The sequence below is a fragment of the Tursiops truncatus genome, chromosome 9 (genome assembly GCF_011762595.2).
Source record: "Tursiops truncatus isolate mTurTru1 chromosome 9, mTurTru1.mat.Y, whole genome shotgun sequence".
Lineage (NCBI taxonomy): Eukaryota > Metazoa > Chordata > Mammalia > Artiodactyla > Delphinidae > Tursiops > Tursiops truncatus.
Window position 1 is genome coordinate 84,961,064 of NC_047042.1, and position 22,253 is coordinate 84,983,316.

Below are 22,253 nucleotides of genomic sequence, written 5' to 3' on the forward strand. Positions count from 1 at the left end.
GTAGAGAGGCTGGCTTCCCAGTGCAGGCTGACGGCTTCCTTTGTGAACCGTCCACACTTCACCTTGACCCCAGTCCACCCCTGTTTTCTGCTGCCTGACAGGAGGCAGGTGTCATGTTGCTGAGGGGAAACTGAGGCCACGCAGGAAGTAATCTCTCGTACCTCCTCCTGTCATTCTTGTTTAGCTCAGCTCTGGGGAGGGGAGGTGGGCGTACCCACAGCGCCCCTGCCGCCGTCTCAGAGCCTCAGGGCCCCTGCTTTTCACAGGGCTCAGTGCTATGTGGGGCTGGCCGACATCACCAGGCAGGATCAAAGCTGACACAGAGACCGGCCTTTGGGTCCCACAGGCATAGAGTGTCAGAGGGGGGCCAGCTTTTCTGATTGCCCTTAAATGATGCCAGGTGTGAGAGCCTCACGCCAGGAGCAGCTGAGCCATCCTTAGCCAAGCTGAAAGCCAGCTGGCCTAAGGCCCCCAAGGAAGCAATGGATCTGGAGCACAGTCCCTTTCTGAAGGGCTCACTGTGTGGGACAAAGAAAACGACTTCCCCTCTGCCTTGCAAAGTATCATCTGGGCAGCTCCTCTGGGTTGATCAGAGCTGACCTGGATTCTGAATACAATCTCTTCCATCCTCTTGTATGGCGGCCAGTCTTAGGCGCCACTGCTCTCTGTTACGATACACAGCTTTGGGTACACTGCTGTACCCAGTTTCTGGTCATCTCTAAGTTACTTGCTTTTCAGGGTAGGTCGATGGGTCTCCGTTTTTTCCCATCACAGCATAACCGAGGGATTTCAAATCTTTCCTTAGTGAACTCTAGGTCTCATTATGCCTGAGACTGTCACCTAGAGAGGGGAGGGTGCCCATCCTGGGGCCTTGGAGAGGTTGTGTTAGAATTGAAGAGGGCATGTCTAACTTTCAGAGGCACTCCTGGGGTGGAGTGAGGCAGGAAATGACTGGTAAATGCCATTGGTCACATACAGCTCAGGCTCTTAGTAAGAAAACTTAAGTCCTTCTTTTTAGTTTATAATAGTTGTGTCCAACTCACAGCGTGTCAAGTTTCAAGTGTTAACTAGAAGCTTGGGTTCCCGCAGCCATAGCTTGGCTGGGACCAAATTCCACAGAGTGGGTGGGGCCCAACTACTGTTGGCTTCTCCAGTCAGCAATGCCAAGGGTCTTCGGCTCCCCTAAGAAAGGCTTTCTGTTCTCCCCTCACATCTGGGGGGTTGTCTGTACCCTACTTCTACCCCTCAGTTCATTTATCAGACTACCATGTCTCCACTGTCTACCATTGCCTTCTTCCCACTTCTAGAGAGTAAAATGGAGCCCGCAAGGAAGAGCCACACAGGGGGATCGGCCAACACTTGGCCCAGGGTTTCAAACATTGGTCTAGTGACCCCGGGCGCAGGGTGCTCTGACAGCCAGACGAGCGTTAGGGCTGTGGAGGAGGGTTCTCAGGTGCTACACACTTGAACTTACCCCTCAAATACCAGAAGATTCTGGGGGGATACTGAAGTCTGTTAAGTGGCTGTTAAATCACTAACTGGACAGTAGACATCACACACGTGATTTCGTGGCCCATGTGAGCCTGGAGAAAAGAGTCCAGGGATTTCCCTGGTGGTCCAGTGACTAAGACTCTGTGCTCCCAATGCAGGGGCCCCGGGCTTGATCCCTGGTCAGGATCCCATGTGCCACAACTAAGACCCTACTGTCCAGATAAATAAATACATATTAAAAACTATTTAAAAAAAAGAAAGGAGTCCAATGCCTTTTTCCTGCTGTCTAGCCCTGGAATGTCAGTCTACAGTCTACAGTCAAATTGCAACCAGAAATGTCCAGAGATCTCCCTCCAGACCTCCAGTGTGTAATGATCCAGGGTGATTCCCATATCCTGACCCTTCATCATTCCCACGCTGACATTTCCATATATTTTTATGGGAAGTTGACAATTTAAAGGGAAGTCAGAACAAAAGAAGGGAGATAAGATTTACAAAAGATAAACAAAAGAAGGTAAAGATAAGATAAACAAAAGAAGGGAGATAAGATTTACAAAGGATACATTTACAAAGGATACATAGAAGGAAGAGTAAGAAAAGAGAGGGAGAGAAGGGAGAGGTCAAACAGTAGGCGAGTGGTGATAGAGAAGAAGACGAGGACGGAGAGGATTACCGGGGGAGGGGAGGCAGGAGGAAGCTGCCCAGCAGTACTCACGTGTTGTGGAGCACACACCAGCCACAGTGGGGATCGCCCGAGCCAAGGCACTCGCCGCAGCTCCGATACTGACCACAGGACTCCACAGGGACTCTGGTGAGCTAGGACAAGACCACACGGGAGACAGTGGTCAAGATTTTGCAGAACACCCAGTAGTTCACCAAGAAGCCATGCCATCCTATCAGGTGTATCACCTAAAACCGTGTAGAAGCAGGAAGGGGCCTAGAGCCCCAGAACCGAAAGGGATCATATTTGAGCAGGTGGCCCATAAGCATCGTGGGGAGACAACCAACTGTTATTTTCTTAGAAGTCCCTGGGAATAGACTCCACAGAATTCACGTCACATTGTTATCAGAGATATTTATAACATGTACATTGAAATTTTCCCACCACCCCAACCCCCAACTATCTCTACAAACGTGCCATTCATCACATATTTATCTCTTATCAATGTAATAAACTCAAATGCTGCTTCTTTCTCTGTTCTTGTTTCTCTTTTGCCTTAAAGTGTTTTGCCCCTTCCCAGAACTTCTCCTTCAGGTTTCAATCTTTTTGTGGTTCCAGAGAGCGCTGAACCCGAGTCCAAGACCCTTGTCTCTCTTGTTAACAAGGTGTAACCCACTCGCTCTGCAGGGGACACTTGCTCGCTCTCTCTCTCTCATAATGTTGGCCAACTGGCTCATAAAGTTGTTCACTCTGGTGCTTTCAAAGAGCAGCTGTTGCTATTTCTCTTCCTACCCACACTCTTTTCATGACTGGAGGCTTCCTCTCCAACCCCAAAACTTTATCTTAGCTTTCACCAGCAGCTTGTTAATGTAAAATGTTCCACATGACATTTCTGTTTAGCCCAAATGCTTCTATTTCCTGCATACTCCTAAAGACCTTTTGAATTTCTTTGTTCTCCAATGTAGCTTTTTTTTTTTTTTCCTTTCTCTTTCTTCCCTTTGCGGTACGCGGGCCTCTCACTGTTGCGGCCTCTCCCGTTGCGGAGCACAGGCTCCGGACGCACAGGCTCAGCCACGGCTGAGGGCCCAGCCACTCCGCGGCATGTGGGATCTTCCCAGACCGGGGCACGAACCCGTGTCCCCTGCATCGGCAGGCGGACTCCCAACCACTGCGCCACCCAGGAAGCCCCCTCCAACGTAGCTTTGCCCTGATGTCTTTTGACATGATTTCTCAGGGCCTGAGACGTAGGAGGTACTTAATAACGCTACACAGGATCAAATGGAATTTTAATTTTCTTCCTATAGCCTTGGTCTTTCTTCTCCACTTTTGCCAGTTTCTTCTTCACAAAAGGTTTTGGGTTTTCTTTGTAATCATTCTTTTCCATTCGGAATACCTTTTTATCTCGATGGAGGACTTCTTAGCTAACCTTTCAGCTTGAGCTAAGAGAGTTTGAGCTGGTCGTCCTTTTTAATTTCTTGCCATCAGACAGTAGACACGAAGAAGCATACATCACGCTGACCTGGTCGAGCCTCTGTGCTTCACGAGCAAATGCAGAGGCTGCGTTTTCCCTGCTGCTTCCTGGTCTGCCTCCATCAAATTATGTACCACTTGGCGGAGGCTACGTGTAACTCGTGCACGGGCGAACTGGCACCAGAGTCTGCTCAATTAGTCTCGAAGCTCTCTTTTGGAATTAATTAAGAATTAATTATTATTTTCAAATCCCACATGATTCCTTTATCCTTTCCACCTTAATTTTCTTCTTCCCTTTATATATCTTTTCTGTTTTCTCAAGTGCCCATCGAGTGATCTTAATGACCACCGTGTATTTTTACTTTTTCCAAGGTACCTTTTAGCTTCCTGCTCCTGTTCCTATAACTTTGCCCTTGGCCTTGGTGGCCCTTTCTCCACATTCTCAGATGTCTTTTTGCACATTTGGAATTTTATCTTTCCTTTTATTACTGCTCATGCAATCAGCCTGGGCCATGCCTTGGCTCTGCCGACATACCACCTTCCCGTTTTTGTAACTGGTCCTGACAATCAGACTCTTGCAGATTACCCCCCCCCCCCACCACCGACTCTACACACAGTCAGGAACTGACCCTCCTCCTGTTGCCTCTTTAATTGCCTTCCCTACCCCTTAAATGGGCATAGACACACTGGTCATGTGAGCATATAAATAATGGTGCCCAAAGGAGCTGGACTCCTAGGAATTCATGAGTGGTAACGAGGTCCACAGTTACTTTCAATATTTCCAAAAGCCTAATGAAAATTGGATTGTTGCTGTCTTCTGTTGGTTTGCATACTCTGTGATGTATTTCCCATACTAAAAATAGGACATATATTATTACTTAATAAATACAGTTTGTTTAGTAGGCAAAAATCTTTCAAAACTTGATGCCTAGAGCTGAAAAAAGTAATAAAAGGGGCCAAAGATGCTGAGAGTTGGTAACACAAGTACATAATAATGTTTTCATATGTTCCGGCTGCTTGTCTAGCACTCCAGATTTTGCACAGGCTTAAAGAGGAAATCATGGCTTGTTCAAGCAAAAGCATTTTCTTGGTCTGAACTTAATATCCTCCCTGGTTTCTCCCACTGACATGTTCTATAATCTGTCTCCGACGGCCGTGCCATGGGGTTCTGCGGTGTACAACACAAAAAGAGCCAGCTGCTTGCTGAACCGGATCTTCTCCAAAGCCTTTGCATTCAGATGTCTAAAAATATCTTGCAACTGGCATTTAATAATGCCAATACCTGGAATTGTAAAGTCCTTCGTCTCTCGATTTTAAACAAGAGTCATTTTCATTTGGTTGGAAACAGAGTAGGAGCCTGCAGAGCTGGGTGCAAATTCTGACTTCACCGTTTACTGGCAATGAGATCCTATTGTCTCTGACTCCCATTTTTTCTCATCTTTCAACGTGGAGATAAAAATCCCCCTTAATTCACAGAGTTTCCCAAAGCACAGATGACCCAAGAGGTTTGAAACAGCCTTGTAAATGGTCAAGCACATTGCAAGTGACAGTTAACTCTTATTGTCATCTTTGTCATTAATACCCATTCTTCCTCGCGTTGCCGCTTTACCTCTCCCCCTCGTCACCCCAAACTGCTCTTCCGAGGCCTCGTGAGCTTGGTCAGGAGTTTAACGCCTGGAAGAGCTTTTCTCCCTTATTACCTTGATCACATCATTTCCTCCTTGAACTGGGATGTCTGCCCCTAAACCATTCACTGCTTCCTCTTGGCCCAGCTTCCTAGACTTATTCAGGGCTTTTACCACCTACAGTTGGTAAAACCTACTTTTCTTTGCTTTTCATCAGGGTGGATCCCTGTTGGACAGGGACGTAAGTCCTGGGAAGTTATTATGCTACCCAACTTCCTTTCATCTTTTCTTATAGGCTCTTTCTATCTGTACGTTCAGTCATTTTTTATTACTCTTCTGAAATTTATCTAGGTTTTCTCCATTCTTTTCAAAGCATGGATGCTAAAACCGGGAAACCGCCAGGATTCTGACAGTCCATGTAGAAGGGTTACCATCATTTGAAAGCTGAGTGCCACCCACCCCTTCACCTTTCCAGGACTTTCCCAAAGAAAACCAGGCCCAGGGAAATTTCCAAAGTCCCACCATCAGACAGTATTCTCCAGCACGGCCACGCTCGCCCAGACTGACCCCAAATATCCCAATCTACATCATTGCTTTGCCTCACTCCCCATTCCGCGTGTAATTCTGGAAAGCATCAGAAATTTGCCTGACACTTTAAATCACTTTTGAAAATTAGATTCAGCCCATCATTTATTTGGGTGCAATTCTTTACCCGAATGGCTCTGCTTACCGTCCACACCTTGCTGGTAAGCTGCACAGGTGGCCAGATGGATTCGGAGCCACCTTGGCGCTGTGATTCTCTCTCCCCAGATACCTAGATCCTCCACCCACGCCTTACACCAAGCAAAGCCGGCTCCTCTCCTGACCCTGGAACACAAACCACTCCAGATGCAGAGCCACACAATTAACGGAAACCACCCAACGCTGATTAAAGTCTTACGCTACAGTGCTAATTAGCTGAGTGAGGGAATTCCGACCACAGGAAGAGGTGAAAAAAGAAAGTCATGGGGCGGGGTCTTCTGCCTGGAGAACAAATCAGACGGCAATGTGACCTATCTAGAGATGACTGTATCCTAGTGATGGATGGTCTCGGGGACCACAAACAAGTGAGGTCTGTCCCCTTGTGGCCACTGGACTCCAGGAGAGGTGCTGATCGATGCAGCTGCAATAGCTCCCTCACTGCTTCTAGGGACAGGAGCTCCACCACCTCTCAGGACCCCTGTGGGTACTTACACTGTGCTGGGGGAGAATGGGTGGGGGGCTTCGGGTAGGGTAGTCTTCCCGGCACGTTCTGTCGGCGTTATGCAAAAACCTATTGGGCAGTTTGGCAGATCCTCAAGAAGTTAAACTTAGAATTTACCGTATGATCTGGTCATTCTACTTCTGGGTAGCTACCCCCAAAGAATGAAAAGCAGGGACTTGAACTTGTACACCAATGTTCACAGCAATATTATTCACAATAGCCCAAAGGTAGAAGCAACCCAAGTGTCCATGGACAGACGAATGGATAAATAAAATGTGGGATATACATACAATTGAATATCATTCAGCCTTAAAAAGGAGGGAAATTCTGACCCAAAGTACCACATGGATGAACCTTGAAAACATTACGCTACGTGAAATAAGCCGGTCAGAAAAAGACAAATGTTGCGTGATTCCACTTATACGAGATCTCGAATGGTCAAATTCATAGAGACGGAAAGTAGAAAGGGGTTGCCAGGGGCTGAGGGAAAGGGAATGGAGAGTTGGTGTTTAATGGGTCTGGAGTTTCAGTTTGGGAAGAAGAAAAGCATTCTGGAGAAGGATGGTGGAGACGGTTGCCGTGCAATGAGAATGCACTTAATGCTACTGAACACTTAAATGTCAAGATGGCGAATTCTATGCGATGTGTATCTTACCACAGTAAAAGAAACAATAATAAAAAAACAACTATTGGGTAGACGTAAGAACACCTATTACCTTCCCAGCAGCCTGGGTCAAGGGGCAGAAGCTTTCTGTTGGTAGACCGATAACAAATTCATGTGTATGAAATAGTCTGAGATCCCTGAGTGAAAAGATAGGCATCGTTTACTCTTTTCAATTTAATCTCAAATGGACAAAGGTGTTCGGGATGAATGTCTCTTATCGTGTGTTGTCATGTAAGTGCATCTCTCACTCTCAGGCTCTGGACCTCCGTTTCCTGATTTGGAAAAAAAAAGTCACAGCCTTGTTCTACCCAGAAATGTTCCTCACCTCCCACCCCTTCCAAGAGGCACAGGGGAGGGTCTTGGAATGCACATACTTCCCGTGAGGTCAAATGCCCTTGGTTTTATCAAATTCTCCTGTGATCGCTCAGCTTCTGCATCAGCATTTCTCATCCCTAATTATGACCAGGAGCATCTGTGTGCCCATCTCCATCCCACGTCTCTTTCCCCTTCCATTACCTTTCTGGGAATCACAGGGGTTTGCTTTATCCTTTGGCCAGCAAGGTAAACTTCCCTAAATAATATAGTGTAGTTCTGTCTGGTTTGGAACGATGTTCAATAGAATCATCACCTCTACTCCCTCACCTATCCAGCCCCATGACCGAGACCATGAAGTTACAAAACAATGACCTGGGACGGGAAGACAGGGAGTGACTGACAGCAGAGCAAAGGAGCCCATAGAGAAGTGCAGCTCATGGCCTTGGCCTTTATAAGCGTTCACTCTGATCAACAGAACCCATTCTCTGCTGGGCCTGGGGCCTGGATGTGTTAAGAAGTTTTGCAGTTGCCTTGAGTTCTGCCCTTACCGTCCAGCCCGTCTGGTTTCCCTGATATTCCGAAAGATGCTTCCCCCTAGCCATAGGGTCCCACTCTGCCTGTTGCCATTAGCATTCCAAAGGGTACCTGCTGCTCCGCTGATTACATTCAGAAATGTTCCATAGATATAACGTCCAAGTGTCTGTGTGTATCTCTAATTTGTTTAAGCATTTGACGTTCTGGTTGAAATGTGAGTTATTACTCCATCTCTCCTTTTATAACTGTAGCTAATGCTACAGTGGATACACTAAGCCTGATGGCGGGAGTTAATCTAAATGTCCAAAAGACTTCTAAAGTACCCAATTTCCTTCAAAATTGTCAGAAAAGAAAAGAAAAAGAGGCACGATGACGCATTAAGAAACTCCAAGAGGCTGCCGCGGAGCTGTCAAGGCTTGCAGATGCTGTGCCTGGTACCCACCATCCCCTGTGCTGTCCTATCCGTCTCCGGTCCCCAGGCACAGGAAGTAGAGTTGGGGAAAGTCAGTCCTTGTCTAGAAAATTATTAACTCAGCAATACGTATGGATCTTAGCATCATGGTCTCAGGGAGCCTCTCAGAGCCCCTCCAGGGGCCTTTCTTTCCTTTGGTGGCCTCTGGTTCCCTCTCCAGGCTTTGTTTCTGCTGACTTGGGGCCAGGCAGGGGTTTGTAGAGCCCTGTCTCCCCACGATGACCTCTAAGCCTCTCACTGCCAGGGCTTGAACTTGTGGTGGCTGGGCACTGGCTTGGGAAGCTGTGTTTATGTCATGTCACTCCAGATGCCTGGAACACATTCACTCATATGCTTTTTGCTCAGAGGTGGCAGGTATTTCTGAACTTGGCAGACTGGCAAGAGAGGCAGAGGTCGGAAGGCTAGTCATGGGCTATGGCAGACTGTGTCGTTTTCCTAAAGTAGCCTCTAACATCCCCATGCCCGTCCCTGCCCGGCTTTATGGTGAATGGAGAGGTGGAGTGTATTTCCCACCCCTTGACCTTGGGCTTGGCCTCAGGACTGGATCTGGTCCATGGGATGGCAGCAAGCACAGGGAAAAGGTTTGAGATGTGCCTTTGTGCTTGCCCTTGCCCTCTGTGCTTCTGCCACTGCCACGATGACAGCTTCCCCAGGTAGCTGCTTCCTCTTCAGCCAAATGAATCCACGTGGAGCAGACCTGAGCCCAACCCACAGAGACGAGATGAGCTCAGCTGGGGCAGCAGCTTGAAGCAGAACCGCCCAGCTTAGCCTAGATCAGCTGACATGCGATGGATCTGAAGGGCCATGAGAATGAGAATCAATGCTTATTATTGTATGCTACTGAGTTTTGGGGTGGTTTGTTACACAGCATTTTGGGGGCAATAGCTAACCAATACACAGTTCCTGGGCAGAAAGTGACACCCGGGTGCAAAGGTCCTGTGAAGGGGAGAGGGGAGAAGCTGAACGAGGAGGGGTAAGCGTGCTAGTTTCCATCCTGAACACCAGACAGGTCTACATAAACACTCAGGTTACATGTACCTGGCGCCATGATGGGGAGATTATTAATAACTGCATCTAACATGACAAATGAATCTTCCCAGCATCCCCCACGCTGCCCACACTCGCTATGACTGTAGACTTGTAGCTCTCAGGGAGGCCCAGCCCCTGAGCAAAGTACCAGAAAAGACTCCGGACAGAGAATGCGGCTCTTCAGATGTTAATATTACCTTAATATTAATTAAGATATATTATATCTCTGCTGACTGGAAGCAGAGATGCTCGCAGGACCCTCTGTCCTGACCTCCTGGCTGTCCCTGTGCCAGGAAGTGATTTTATCTACTTGGCAGCAATAAAACTCCTCAAGAATGATTTGCTTTGAACTTTGCAATTTCTCCTGCTTGTGCTCTGGCCAGGGGGCTAATTCAGTAGGGGCCTCACTTGAGAGCAGACTGATGTTCAGGGGCAAGGGGAGTAGCAACGGCTGGCACCGTTGTCCCCACCTGCCTCTAGGCAGGGATTCTGGGGTCAAGCTCGTGGCTACTCAGAACAGCAAGGACGACAGCCCCAGAGCACGAGGTTTGGGGAGCTGAGGTCCTGAGCTCTAATCCATTCTGGGTGTCTGGGTGACCTTGAACAAATCCTCCCCTCTTGTTTTGCCCTCACTGACTCATTTTCAGATAGGAGGCCCCGGCCTCCTCTGCCTTGGAGAATTGGTCACAAAATACTACTAATACAAATGGTCTGGGAAGCTCTTTGCAAATAAAAAGTAGCAGATGTTGCAGAGGGCTGCAATTTGCTGCTATTAATAAGTATAAATGCCTAATAGGAAGCCAGTTTGCTCTGGAAACTCAGACAGCCAAGGAGTGAGCCTGATGCTGGAATCATCAACATATGCTGCTCCTCATTAGCAAATGGCAGTAGCTGGGCCAGGAGCTCTCAGTGCGATTTCTGCAGCCTCTAGAAATCACCCCATCCTCACGCCTCCTGGTGTGGGCCGTGCCACAATGGCCCGTGTTCCATTTAGCCAGACCCCTTGCCAAGCGAGGAGCAATCCCCTTCCCTGCTGCACAGATGGAAAAGACACAACCCAGAGAGGCTGAGTAGCTTGCCCAAGGTCACACAGCACAGGGCGGTGGCAAAGGTGGAAACTGAAATGAAGCCGGGGCTGCAGCCTGCATCGGGCCAATGCACACTCGACCCTTTGTACATAGGCCAGGGGATTGAGAACCCTCTGGTCCCTCCACTGAACCCAAGTTCCCGGGTTGAAAATTCCACAGCACTGGAGGCTGCTTACTGTAAACCAGGAAGGTTTGGCTGAGTTCAGGAGCTGAGGGGCCCCTTCAGGGGGCAAAGAGGTCCATCACTGAGTAGGAGCCCTAAAGAGAGGTTGACAGCAGGTCTCAGTAAGGCCTCCTCTTCCAGGGAGACCCCCTGGCTCCTTTAAGCATGGTTGGGGAGGAAAATGGAGTTTGGAATAGCTTATCTCAGAGCCAAGTAGAAGCAGAGGTTTGGGGGCAAGACAGACCTGAATTTGAATCCTGGATCTGCCACTTCCTCTGTGACTTGGACAACTTACTTCACCTCTCTGAGCCTCCTTTCCTTCATCTAAGGATGACAGTAGGCACCCTGAAGGGTTGTTTTGGGGATGCATTGAGATGACACATATGAACGTGTTAGTGCAATGCCAAGAACAACCCTGTCGTTCCAGCATCTTTCTCAGATGAAATGCCCCCATGAGGGGTGGTGCGAAGCCATCTTCATCCCACCACACTTGGTACTCATCTCAGGCACAGCAAATGAGAACTAATGAGCAAGAGAGTGAACGTTTGCACGCGTGCATGAATGAATACATTTGGTTCCTGTCAAGCTCCTGCATAGTCCAAGGACCCCATGGAGAGCACTGATTTGACAGTCTTGGCTCTCCCCCCATATCTATCATTTCTGGATTATTGCCACAAGTCCACCTCTTAGTGTAAAGGTCAAATTGGGCTCGCACGCTCACATTCACACAATGGGCTCAAGAAACCTTGCAAGGTGGGCCAGTCCAGTGCATTTAATAGAGGAGATTGGCAGCCACACCCACATCCTGCCCAGAAGGACCCCGCACCCAACATGCAGGTGAGAAGGTGCCCAGGATGGGATGAGTGTTTCACAGGGTTAATAGCAGAAAGGGAAACAATCTAGCTGCCAGTCCCCTCATTTTCCAGGTGAAGCTCAGCTGCGGCAGGGTTTGTCCAAGGCCACATGGCTACTGACACTACTCTTTTGATACCCAATCCCTAGATACAGGCTCCTGCCCAAGACATCCGCTTGTGACCTAGCCCTAGGGACAGGGATGAAGGAGAAGGCGGAGCCCTGGGACTCACGCCACCCCCCCCCCACCCCGGGGGGAATGTGAACCTCCCTCCCCACCCCCAAGCCCAGCAGGTGGGAAGGAGCCTTTGTCCCGGGGATCAAAGCCCTGCTCCAGGTCCAGCCATCTTTCATCAAGCTCCGCTGACCGACCATGGCCCCATCCAAGCTGGGACTGGGGACCTGCTGGTATGAGTTTCCCAAACTCAGCCTGCTCAAGGGGGGCCTTTGTTCCAGCAGCCAAGAAGCGGGTGGAGGAGGGGCTGGCATGGCGACACCTCTATCCAGGCCCGGCAGCTGAGCCAAGTAAGTTCCGAGGCATATGCCGAGACCCTCTGGCTCGCTGGCACGGCTCTTTGTGGGAAGTGGCAGGGCAGGCCTCCTCCACCCAGCACCCAACCTTCGCTCCGACTGCCTTCTGTCAAGGGCAATGCTGGCAGCATCCCCAGCAATGGTCTGACTGTTCAAACCAAAGAAGGGTTGTGGGCAAATGGCACACTGATGTGAATGAGTGCACAGGGTGTGTGCCCAGGCATGTGTGCCTGGTAATAGGGGTGGTGTGTGCACACATCTATGGGCAGAGGTGCTCTGGACCATAGGAGCAGGTTTGGAAATCAACACGGCTTTTCTTGCAGAATCCCTTTCTGGGTAGGTGGCTCCTTTGTGTAGCAAACAAACATCTTCCTTCAAAAAGGAATTCCACCCTGGGAAAAATCATGGTGTCCAAATGAATGGAAACTGACATCCCTCAGCAGGGAGCCTTCTAGGTCCCTTCTCACGCAGCCAGGTGCTGCCGGCTTAGGAAGGAGACAGAGACCACACTTGCCCCGAAGGAGCCTAAATCCTCTTCCTCCACTCTCAACCCCTGCCTCAAAGCAGCCAACTAACTCTCACAGACCTATGCGAGCTCCCCTCGTGGGGTCAGGGGTCAGCCTGCTGGTGGGCAAAGTGGAGGGGGTCCTCTGATGTCTGAGTCATCCTTGGATGTAGATCATCTTTGCCCACACGGGCAAATATGACCTTTTCATTAAGAGATGCTGCCCTGAGGGTGTTTTCCAGAGTTCTTCAAATATGAAAGGACAACAGTTAAAATGACAGCGTTTTAAAAGGTTTTCATGCTTTCTGCACTGTCGGTGGGGGTTTAGACTGGTACCACATTTTTGAGGTGTAATTTTGTAGTTATTACTAAAATCTAAAATGACCCAGGAAGTCCTCCTTAGAATCTTTCTTGTAGAAATACTAGCACCTGGGTACAGGTGCACGGCTGTGTTATTATCACTGTGGCTTTGTATGTGATCATGACTCTTTGGAAATAACCTAAAACGTTCATCTTAAGGGGAATGGTTAAATAAATCGTGCTACATCCATACTCTGAGATAAAGTATGTCTGCATCATTGACATGGAAAGATATTCATGACCCATCTTTGAGTTTAAAAAAGCAAGTTACATAAACAACAAGGATTTACTGTATAGCACAGGAAATTATATTCGACATCTTATAATAAACTATAATGGAAAAGAATCAAAAAAGGAATATATATATACACACACACACACACACACACATATATGGATATATATATGTATAACCGAATCGCTTTGCTTTGCTGTACACCTGAAAGTAACACAATATTATAAATCAACTATACTTCAATTTATAAAAGCAAGTTACAGAAAAAGTATATTAAGACTCAATTTTTTTTTTTTTTTTTTGCTGTACGCGGGCCTCTCACTGTTGTGGCCTCTCCCGTTGTGCTCCGGACGCACAGGCTCATCGGCCATGGCTCACGGGCCCAGCCGCTCCGCGGCATGTGGGAGTCTCCCGGACCGGGGCACGAACCCGTGTCCCCTGCATCGGCAGGCGGACTCTCAACCACTGCGCCACCAGGGAAGTCCCTCAATTTTTATTTTTAAAAGACAACTCTGTAGTTATGTATTTATAATATACAGATATATTCTGGGGCACAGAATAACATCTAGAGTGATAGTAAAACTGCTAACAGTGGTCAACTCTGGGGAGTCTGAATTTTTTACAGACAGGGTATAATTAAAAATTTTTTTGACTTGGGAAATTAAAGTGATTTTCAAAAGATGCTTTAAGCTTTAGTCTTTTAAACCAAATTAATTAGTCAGCTCCAAATATATTTTAGGGTCAAAGTTTTGAGTTTTCCTTATACCCATTGATTTCTAACATTTGGGAGCCATGAAAAGGATCCACAACTGATTGGTCTGTCCCTTTTGGCTGCCTCGTGATGACCAGCACTCTGGAAGTGTATGGACCCTGAGACATAGAAGAGTTTTCTCCTTGGAAAATTAACTAGCTCATATTCAGTGTAGGGGGCATTTTTGCCTGTGGTCCCCGCATGGGGACCTGGGCCCTAGTCCTAGACCTGCCCCTAACTTGCTGTGGGCAAGAGTTCTTGCTTCTCAGGCTCTCCGTTTTCAGATATAACTTGATCTCTATGGTCCTTTCTAGCTGGAAGAGTTCATCATAGTTAAAGGCTAGAAAAGCCTCCAGGAATTTCATTCCAGGATCTTCCCCTATTTTATTCCATCTTGATAACTTTGTATAACAGGGAGGTTCAGGGCTGCCCCTTCCTTAGTTCTTGTGATCTTGAAAAAGTTAGATGACATCAACCTGAAATATACTTTGCATTACTACCAGAAAGAAAATTACCACAACTTGGGATCACCAACGACAAAGCTACCAGTGCTTATTATTATCAGTTCTATCTATTATTAATATAAACAACTGTGGGGTGAGTAAGGGGCTACAGTGCTCAGGCAAGGTGGCTGCACTGAGCCCAGCCTGACAGTACGAAAAAGCACAGGCTTTCTAACCCTGCCTTAGGTTCAAATTCTGGCTCGGCCAACTGTCAAATGTGTGACTTGGGGACAGTTACTTTACGTCTCTGAGCCTCGGTTTCCTCATGCATAATGGAAATAAACAAGGTATTCTGCTGTTAGGTGATAATTAGATCCCAGCACAGAGTAAGGGTTTCGCATGCTCGCCAAGCTTCACGTATTCCAGGCGGCAGAGCAGAGGAGGTAAGGCAGAGTCTCCCACTTGCATCGGCCAGGAGCTGACCCCGCTGGACTCTAGCCGTGGGTCAGCTTGTCTCCATTAGGACGTTCACTGTCAAGGGGTGAGTGGTGGTGTGCGGGGGTAACTCATTCATTTCACGTTGCCTGCAGCTGGGGAATCTGATCTACAACAGACTAAGACTCAGAGTAGATCTCCCCTTCTGAAATGAGAAGCGGCTGGTCAGGGCTATATTTAGATGGTGACTCAGCGAGGTCAGATATAATTGCTGGTCCGGGATTGGGGTGGAGAGGAGGAGGTGTCTGATCCTGGCCGATGTGTGCCCGTTCTGAGAGGATGTGAGTGGTTTGGCCAGAGGAAGGCCAGGAGCCTCAGCTACCCTCTGTCTCTGTTCACTCAGGTCTCCGTTACAGCAACCAACAGCCCCTAACGTCAAAACGGCATTGCCAACGACAGACAAACTCAGCAGATGGAGAACCTGGGGGAGGAATCTAGGAGTGGAGAGGCCACCGGGGGCGGGGGGGTCCCTGGGGAGCTGGCAGTACAGCTCTTAGGACCTGGGCTTTGCAGTCTGAGGGGTTGCCACTCGGACTCTAGCTCTACCACTTAATAGCTTGGTCAGGCACGTAACATTTTCCAGCCTCCCAAAGATTATGCAGATTAAATAACATAATACACGTAAAACACTCCGCATAGCTCCTAGAGCATCCACACCAAATAAATGGCAGCTATCATTACAGTGACGACAACCACGGCCGGTTCACCTTTTGGGTTTACTTCTCTTTCTGGACCAGATAACGTTCTCCTAAAGGAAAAATTCAGCTTTAAATTTAAAGTTCAACTTGAAAGGTTTCCAGGTGTGCCCCTGTGATAGCTGAACATTTCTGCCGGTGAACTTGAAACGTTTCCAGATGTGCCCCCGTGATAGCTGGACATTTCTGCCGGTGGTTACTTTATAAGCAGTGTTAGAAAAGGAGTTTGAACTTGAGAGACACTGTGCTGGGACCTCATGATCTTTCTTATGAGGACCCCCTGTGGTCCCCAGAACTACAGCCCCCTCCCTATTAATAGGGGTTCGGTTCTATAGCCAGCCCAGAACCTTCCAATCAGTTCCTTGCCTCCTAGCCTCCCCTCTCCGGCTTTTCTGACAGGCTTTCCTCTGCCTTTGAATAGCAGAGGGCAGGGAGAGGAGGGAAAACCCCAGTGAATGAATTTTACTGCCCACAGCACCCAGGAAAGTGAGGTGAAGCTAGGAAGCCCTTCTAACTCTGACATGACATGAGGTCAGGGTTCTCGGGGAACTCCGTGCATTCAGCTTCTCCCCTGACCTCTGTGCACAGGCATAATCAAAACTTGGCTGTGGGTCTGGGACAGGACATCGGGCTGGCTCCTGGCCAAACACAAGCGGCCGTGCTGTGTGCTGGCATGTGGGTACGCTGGATGGCACGGCGCGTCTGGCAGGCCTGGGTTGGGCTGCGAGGCCCAGCGTGGTGGTGCTGGCACAGACTCCAGCAGACCCTGCTGTGACAGGGACACGAGGATGCGGCCTCCAGACACGATTCAACACAGGGCGTTTGCTGAGTTTGCAAACAAACCTGCAGGACACAGGACTGACACAGCAGCAAGGAAACCGAATGTGACAGTTTAGGGCAGGTAGCATGCCATGAGCGGAATTCACTTACAAAAGCTTTTCTCCTCCATTAAGCCTGCTTGGGATGTTGCTGTGAATGTAGCCTGACCTGGACGAGAGTCTGAGGGGCGCCAGGGGCTGCTTTTGGTTGTACGACTCCCTTGCAAGCGCCCCACGTCACCATTTGCTGAGTGTGGACTGCCCTCCGGAAACCTTACAACTCAAGGGGAGAATCAGGGCATGTAGTAAGTGCTCGGGAGGAGGGGCAGGCAGGGAAGTAGGATCTAGACCAAGTGGCTCAAACCTAGCTGCACATCAGAATCAACTGTAGAGCAATCCCACTCCTGGGCATATATCCGGAGAAAACCATAATTCAAAGCTACATGCACCCCTATGTTCACTGCAGCACTATTCACAAGAGCCAGGACATGGAAACAACCTAAGTGTCCATTGACAGATGAATGGATACAGAAGATGTGGTCCATATATACAGTGGAATGTTACTCAGCCATAAAAAAAGAATGAAATAATACCATTTGAAGCAACACGGATGGACCTAGAGATCATCATACTAAGTGAAGTAAGTCAAACAGAGAAAGACAAATATCATATGATTTCACTTGTATGTGGAATCTAAAAAGATGATCCAAATGAACTTTTTTACAAAACAGAAACAGACTCACAGACTTCAAAAACAGAATCAACTGTAGAGCTTTTAGAAAATGCGGATGCCCAGGCCAAGCTCAGACTAGCAAAATTAGAATTTCCAGGAGCTGAGCATCTGTACTTTCTCAAAGCACTATACTTCTCCCCCCTCATCCCCCACCAATGACCCCGATGATGGGCTGGGTTTGGGACAACTGGCTTTGGCCACGGGAGAAGAGGATCTGGGATCTAAGGATGATGTATTTCTGCCCTGGAGTCTGAGAGACGCAGAAGATCGAAGGCTCCCAGAGCACAGAGACAGGTGGAACGGGCATCACATAATACTAGACCCCTGCACTTGGCTTTGCAATTTATAAAGCAATCCCACAGGTATGACTGTGTGTGACCCCCACCATAACCTGGCAAGGTAGCCAGGTCAGGGATGACAGTCTCCATTTTACAGCTGGGGACGCAGGTTGGAAGAGGTTAAGCGACTTGCTCAAGGTCACATAGCCAGTGAGAGGCAGAGCTGGGCTCTTATGAGTCCATGACCTCCGACTGCTTCAGGGCTGGTCCAGCCTCCCTCCTGCACTGGAATCCCCTCTCTTGCAGGGGCCAAGTGGCCATAACTCCCCCGTGAGGGGCAGCAGCAGCTGCCTGAGCCAGCTCCAAACATCATGGAAGTTGACGAAGGCTGAATTGGGTTGGAAGGGCCTCGTCTGAACATCTCTTAGACTCGTTCTTTGGCCGGCTTGTTTCCATAGCAAGATTTGTGTCAACGTACATGACTCATATCTCCAAATAAGGCTTCTATCATCTCAGGCTGGGTAAGATGAGAGACCATCTCTCTGTGTGGCACGATGTCACCCTGGCAGGAGCTGGAGGGTATGGTGTGCCTGACTTCACGAGACTTTACCAATTATGGGATTGTTTCACTGGCTGCAGACTTCAGAACTGGCTCATGTCCTAGGGCAGCTGCTCTTCAGGGCTCAGCCGTGAATCCACGTCCTGTCCTGGGGCCCAGGGGTGTAGTCTGGGAGTGTGGAGCAGCCTGAGCCCATGGATCGGCCAATACGTCCAGAGAAGCTGAACTTCACGCTGCTGGCAGCATGCTAGGACCGGGTGGGCAGCCTGTTCTGACCCAGAGTCGCTCTCAGTTGCTCAGTTGTAGCCCTGGGGACCTGAGGGAACACTGTGGGCTGGTTTCCCTAGGCTATGCTCTGAGTGATCTTCCCAGCTGTGCCGAGGAATGTCTGACCCTGCAGGCTCTCTGTAGAAGGCGGGGTCTGGGAGGGTCCATCCTGGTCTTCTGTGCTGTTCAGCTGGTCCTGTCAACTCAGCTTCCTCAACAGAGGGCAGATCCAGCAAAACCATGGATACCCACAGGCATCCTTGTCAGCACGGGCTTCATCAATCCACCTCTTTGGGGTGGAGGGTGCAGCTGGAGAGGAGGGCATTTAAGGCAGAAAAGTTGATGAGAAAGCTCCCCCTGGGGGGTCCCGCGTAGTCTCCGCAAGAGCCCCGGCCCTTGAGTCCTGTTCACTTAGATTCAGCAAAGCCTGCAGGGTCTCCCACCCTCACGCTTCTCTGTCCATGGCTCCTTCAAGGAGTGAAGGGAATATGAAAACAGTACAAACCCAAGAGCACCATGTCCAAAAGAGGAAGGCTGGGGGCAGAATGAAGTTTAGGACCAGTAACACCACAGGGGGGAATGGTCAGCTCCTCCTTGCCGGCTCCTCCCACTTCAACATCACCCCGATGCCATGTGATTCTCTCTTTCTCTCCCTTTCACTTTCTCATAAATTGCCTGGCAGGATCACTCACTCATCCTTCTGCATGAATGAGCTCTCCCTGGTGGTGGCTGCTGAAGCCTGGGTCCTGGGAGCAGAGTGGGGACAGGAGTGAGAGCCCTGTGTTCCCAATGCCCCCAGGACTGGGGGACCCTGCTGGACCACAGCCTCCGCCTTTGGAACCTACGTTTTCTCCTTTTTCTCCCACCTCCTCCTCCCTGTGCCCTGTGACCAGTGTCCTGGTGACTCTCATGTGCATGACTGTATGAGCTGAAGCTCTGACTTCTTGGGATACTTGGCACAAGTACCCAGACCCACCCAGAGCACGGCCCCAAGGAAATCCATGGGGCAAAGAGAAAGGTAGCTATAAAAGCATGGCTTGGCTGCTCAAACCTAATACAAGGACTCAAGAATCCCAGCATTGGGTGAGACCTTCAGGCCACCAAATCCTGCCTTCTATTGGATGCAAGCACATAGCCAGTTATTCACTGTATTTGCCGGTTACACCCCATTCGAGGGACAAATGATAAGAGTAGTACACATCATTAAACGTAATCAGACGTGACTTAGGAAAGAGTTTGACTCAGCATTAAACTGTGCTTATCTGTACTGGGGCCCTAATTTGTTACTCGTGGACCATGATAATTTACTCATAATTACAAAAACAAAGGACTGGAAGCATTCCTTACGTTTCTTGGTTACTCAGCCTTTTAAAGAAGCCCTGGGGGTGCCTTCAAGATGGTGGAGGAATAAGACGTGGAGATCACCTTCCTCCCCACAAATACATCAAAACTAAATCTACGTGTGGAACAACTCCTACGGAACACCTACTGAAGGCTGGCAGAGAACTTCAGACTTCCCAAAAAGACGCCCTCAGGCGACCTACATGCAGAGGCGGGGCCAAATCCAAAGCTGAACCCCAGGAGCTGTCGGAACAAAGAAGAGAAAGGGAAATCTCTCCCAGCAACCTCAGGAGCAGCGGATTAAATCTCCACAATCAACTTGATGTATCCTGCATCTATGGAATACCTGAAGAGACAACGAATCATCCTAAAATTGAGGCGGTGAACTTTGGGAGCAACTGTAGACTTGGGGTTTGCTTTCTGCATCTAATTGTTTCTGGTTTTATTTTTATCTTAGTTTAGTATTTAGAGCTTATTATCATTGGTAGATTTGTTTATTGATTTGGTTGTTCTCTTCCTTTTTTTATAGATATATATATATTTTTCCTTTTTCTCTTTTTGTGAGTGTGTATGTTTATACTTCTTTGTGTGATTTTGCCTGTATAGCTTTGCTTTTGCCATTTGTCCTAGGGTTCTGACTGTCCATTTTTTGATTTTGTGTTTTTTTTTTTTAGTATACTTTTTAGCGCCTGTTATCAGTAGTGGGTTTGTTTTCTGGTTTGGTTGCTCACTTCTGTCTTTCTCTCTTTCTTTTTTTTTTAATTATTTTTTTATTTTTAAGAATTTGTTTCTATTTTAATAACTCTATTTATTTATTGATTTTTCTCCCTTTGCTTCTGAGCTGGGTGGCTGACAGGGTCTTGTTGCTACGGCTGGGTGTCAGGCCTGAGCCTCTGAGGTGGGAGAGTGAGTTCAGGACATTGGTCCACCAGAGACTTCCCGGCCCCACGTAATATCAAACGGCAAAAGCTCTCCCAGAGATCTCCATCTCAATGCTAAGACTCAGATCCACTCAACGACCAGCAAGCTACAGTGCTGGACACTCTATGCCAAACAACTAGCAAGACAGGAACACAAACCCACCCATTAGCAGTGAGGCTGCTTAAAATCATACTAAGGTCACAGGCAGCCCAAAACACACCACCAGATGTGGTCCTGCCCCCCAGAAAGACAAGATCCAGCCTCATCCACCAGAACACAGGCACTAGTCCCCTCCACCAGGAAGCCTACACAACCCACTGAACCAACCTTACCCACTGGGGGCAGACACAAAAACAATGGGAACTACAAACCTGCAGCCTGCGAAAAGGAGATTCCAAACACAGTAAGTTCAGCAAAATGAGGAGACAGAGAAACACACAACAAATGAAGGAGCAAGGTAAAAACCCACCAGACCAAACAAATGAAGAGGCAATAGGCAGTCTACCTGAAAAAGAATTCAGAATAATGATAGTAAAGACGATCCAAAATCTTGGAAATAGAATGGAGAAAATAAAAGAAACGTTTAACAAGGACCTAGAAGAACTAAACAGCAAACAATGATGAACCACACGATAAATGAAATTAAAAATTCTCTAGAAGGAACCAATAGCAGAATAACTGAGGCAGAAGAATGGATAAGTGACCAGGAAGATAAAATAGTGGAGATAACTACCGCAGAGCAGAATAAAGAAAAAAGAATGAAAAGAATTGAGGACAATCTCAGAGACCTCTGGGACAACATTAAATGCACCAACATTCGAATTATATGGGTCTCAGAAAAAGAAGAGAGAAAAAAGGGAACTGAGGAAGTATTTGAAGAGATTATAGTTGAAAACTACCCTAATATGGGGGAGGAAAGAGTCAGTCAAGTCCAGGAAGTTCAGAGACCCCCATACAGGATAAATCCAAGGAGAAACATTCCAAGACACATATTAATGCAACTATCAAAAATTAAACACAAAGGAAAAATATTAAAAGCAGCTAGGAAAAAGCAACAAATAACATACAAGGGAATCCCCATACGGTTAACAGCTGATCTTTCAGCAGAAACTCTGCAAGCCAGAAGGGAGTGGCAGGACCTATTTAAAGTGATGAAAGGGAAAAAGCTACAACCAAGATTACTCTACCCAGCAAGGATCTCATTCAGATTCAATGGAGAAATTAAAATGTTTACAGACAAGCAAAACCTAAGAGAATTCAATACCACCAAACAAGCTCTACAACAAGTGCTAAAGGAACTTCTCTAGGCAGGACACACAAGAGAAGGAAAAGACTTACAATAACAAACCCAAAACAATTAAGAAAATGGTAATAGGAACATACATATCGATAACTAACTTAAATGTAAATGGATTAAATTCTCCAACCAAAAGACATAGACTGGCTTAATGGATAGAAAAAACAAGACCCATACGTATGCTGTCTACAAGAGACCCACTTCAGACCTAGGGACACATACAGACTGAAAGTGAGGGGACTGAAAAAGATATTCCATGCCAATAGAAATCAAAAGAAAGCTGGAGCAGCAATTCTTACATTAGACATAATAGACTTTAAAATAAAGACTATTACAAGAGACAAAGAGGGACACTACATAATGATCAAGGGATCAATCCAAGAAGATATAACAATTGTAAATATATATGCACCCAAC

At 47.9% G+C, this 22,253-nt stretch overlaps 1 protein-coding gene across 4 annotated transcripts in view; it reads right to left on the reverse strand.

Moving 5' to 3' along the window:
- Positions 1-22,253, reverse strand: part of PLXNA4 (plexin A4) — a 453,460-nt gene that overhangs the window by 96,893 nt on the left and 334,314 nt on the right. For all 4 annotated transcript variants that reach the window (XR_012334078.1, XM_073809948.1, XM_073809949.1 and 1 more), the window contains exon 5: positions 2,207-2,307. Coding sequence is in view for 3 of the 4 variants with exons in the window: in XM_073809948.1 (XP_073666049.1) it covers positions 2,207-2,307 (101 nt within the window). In the remaining variant the exon portion in view is untranslated. The remainder of the gene's footprint in view (positions 1-2,206; positions 2,308-22,253) is intronic.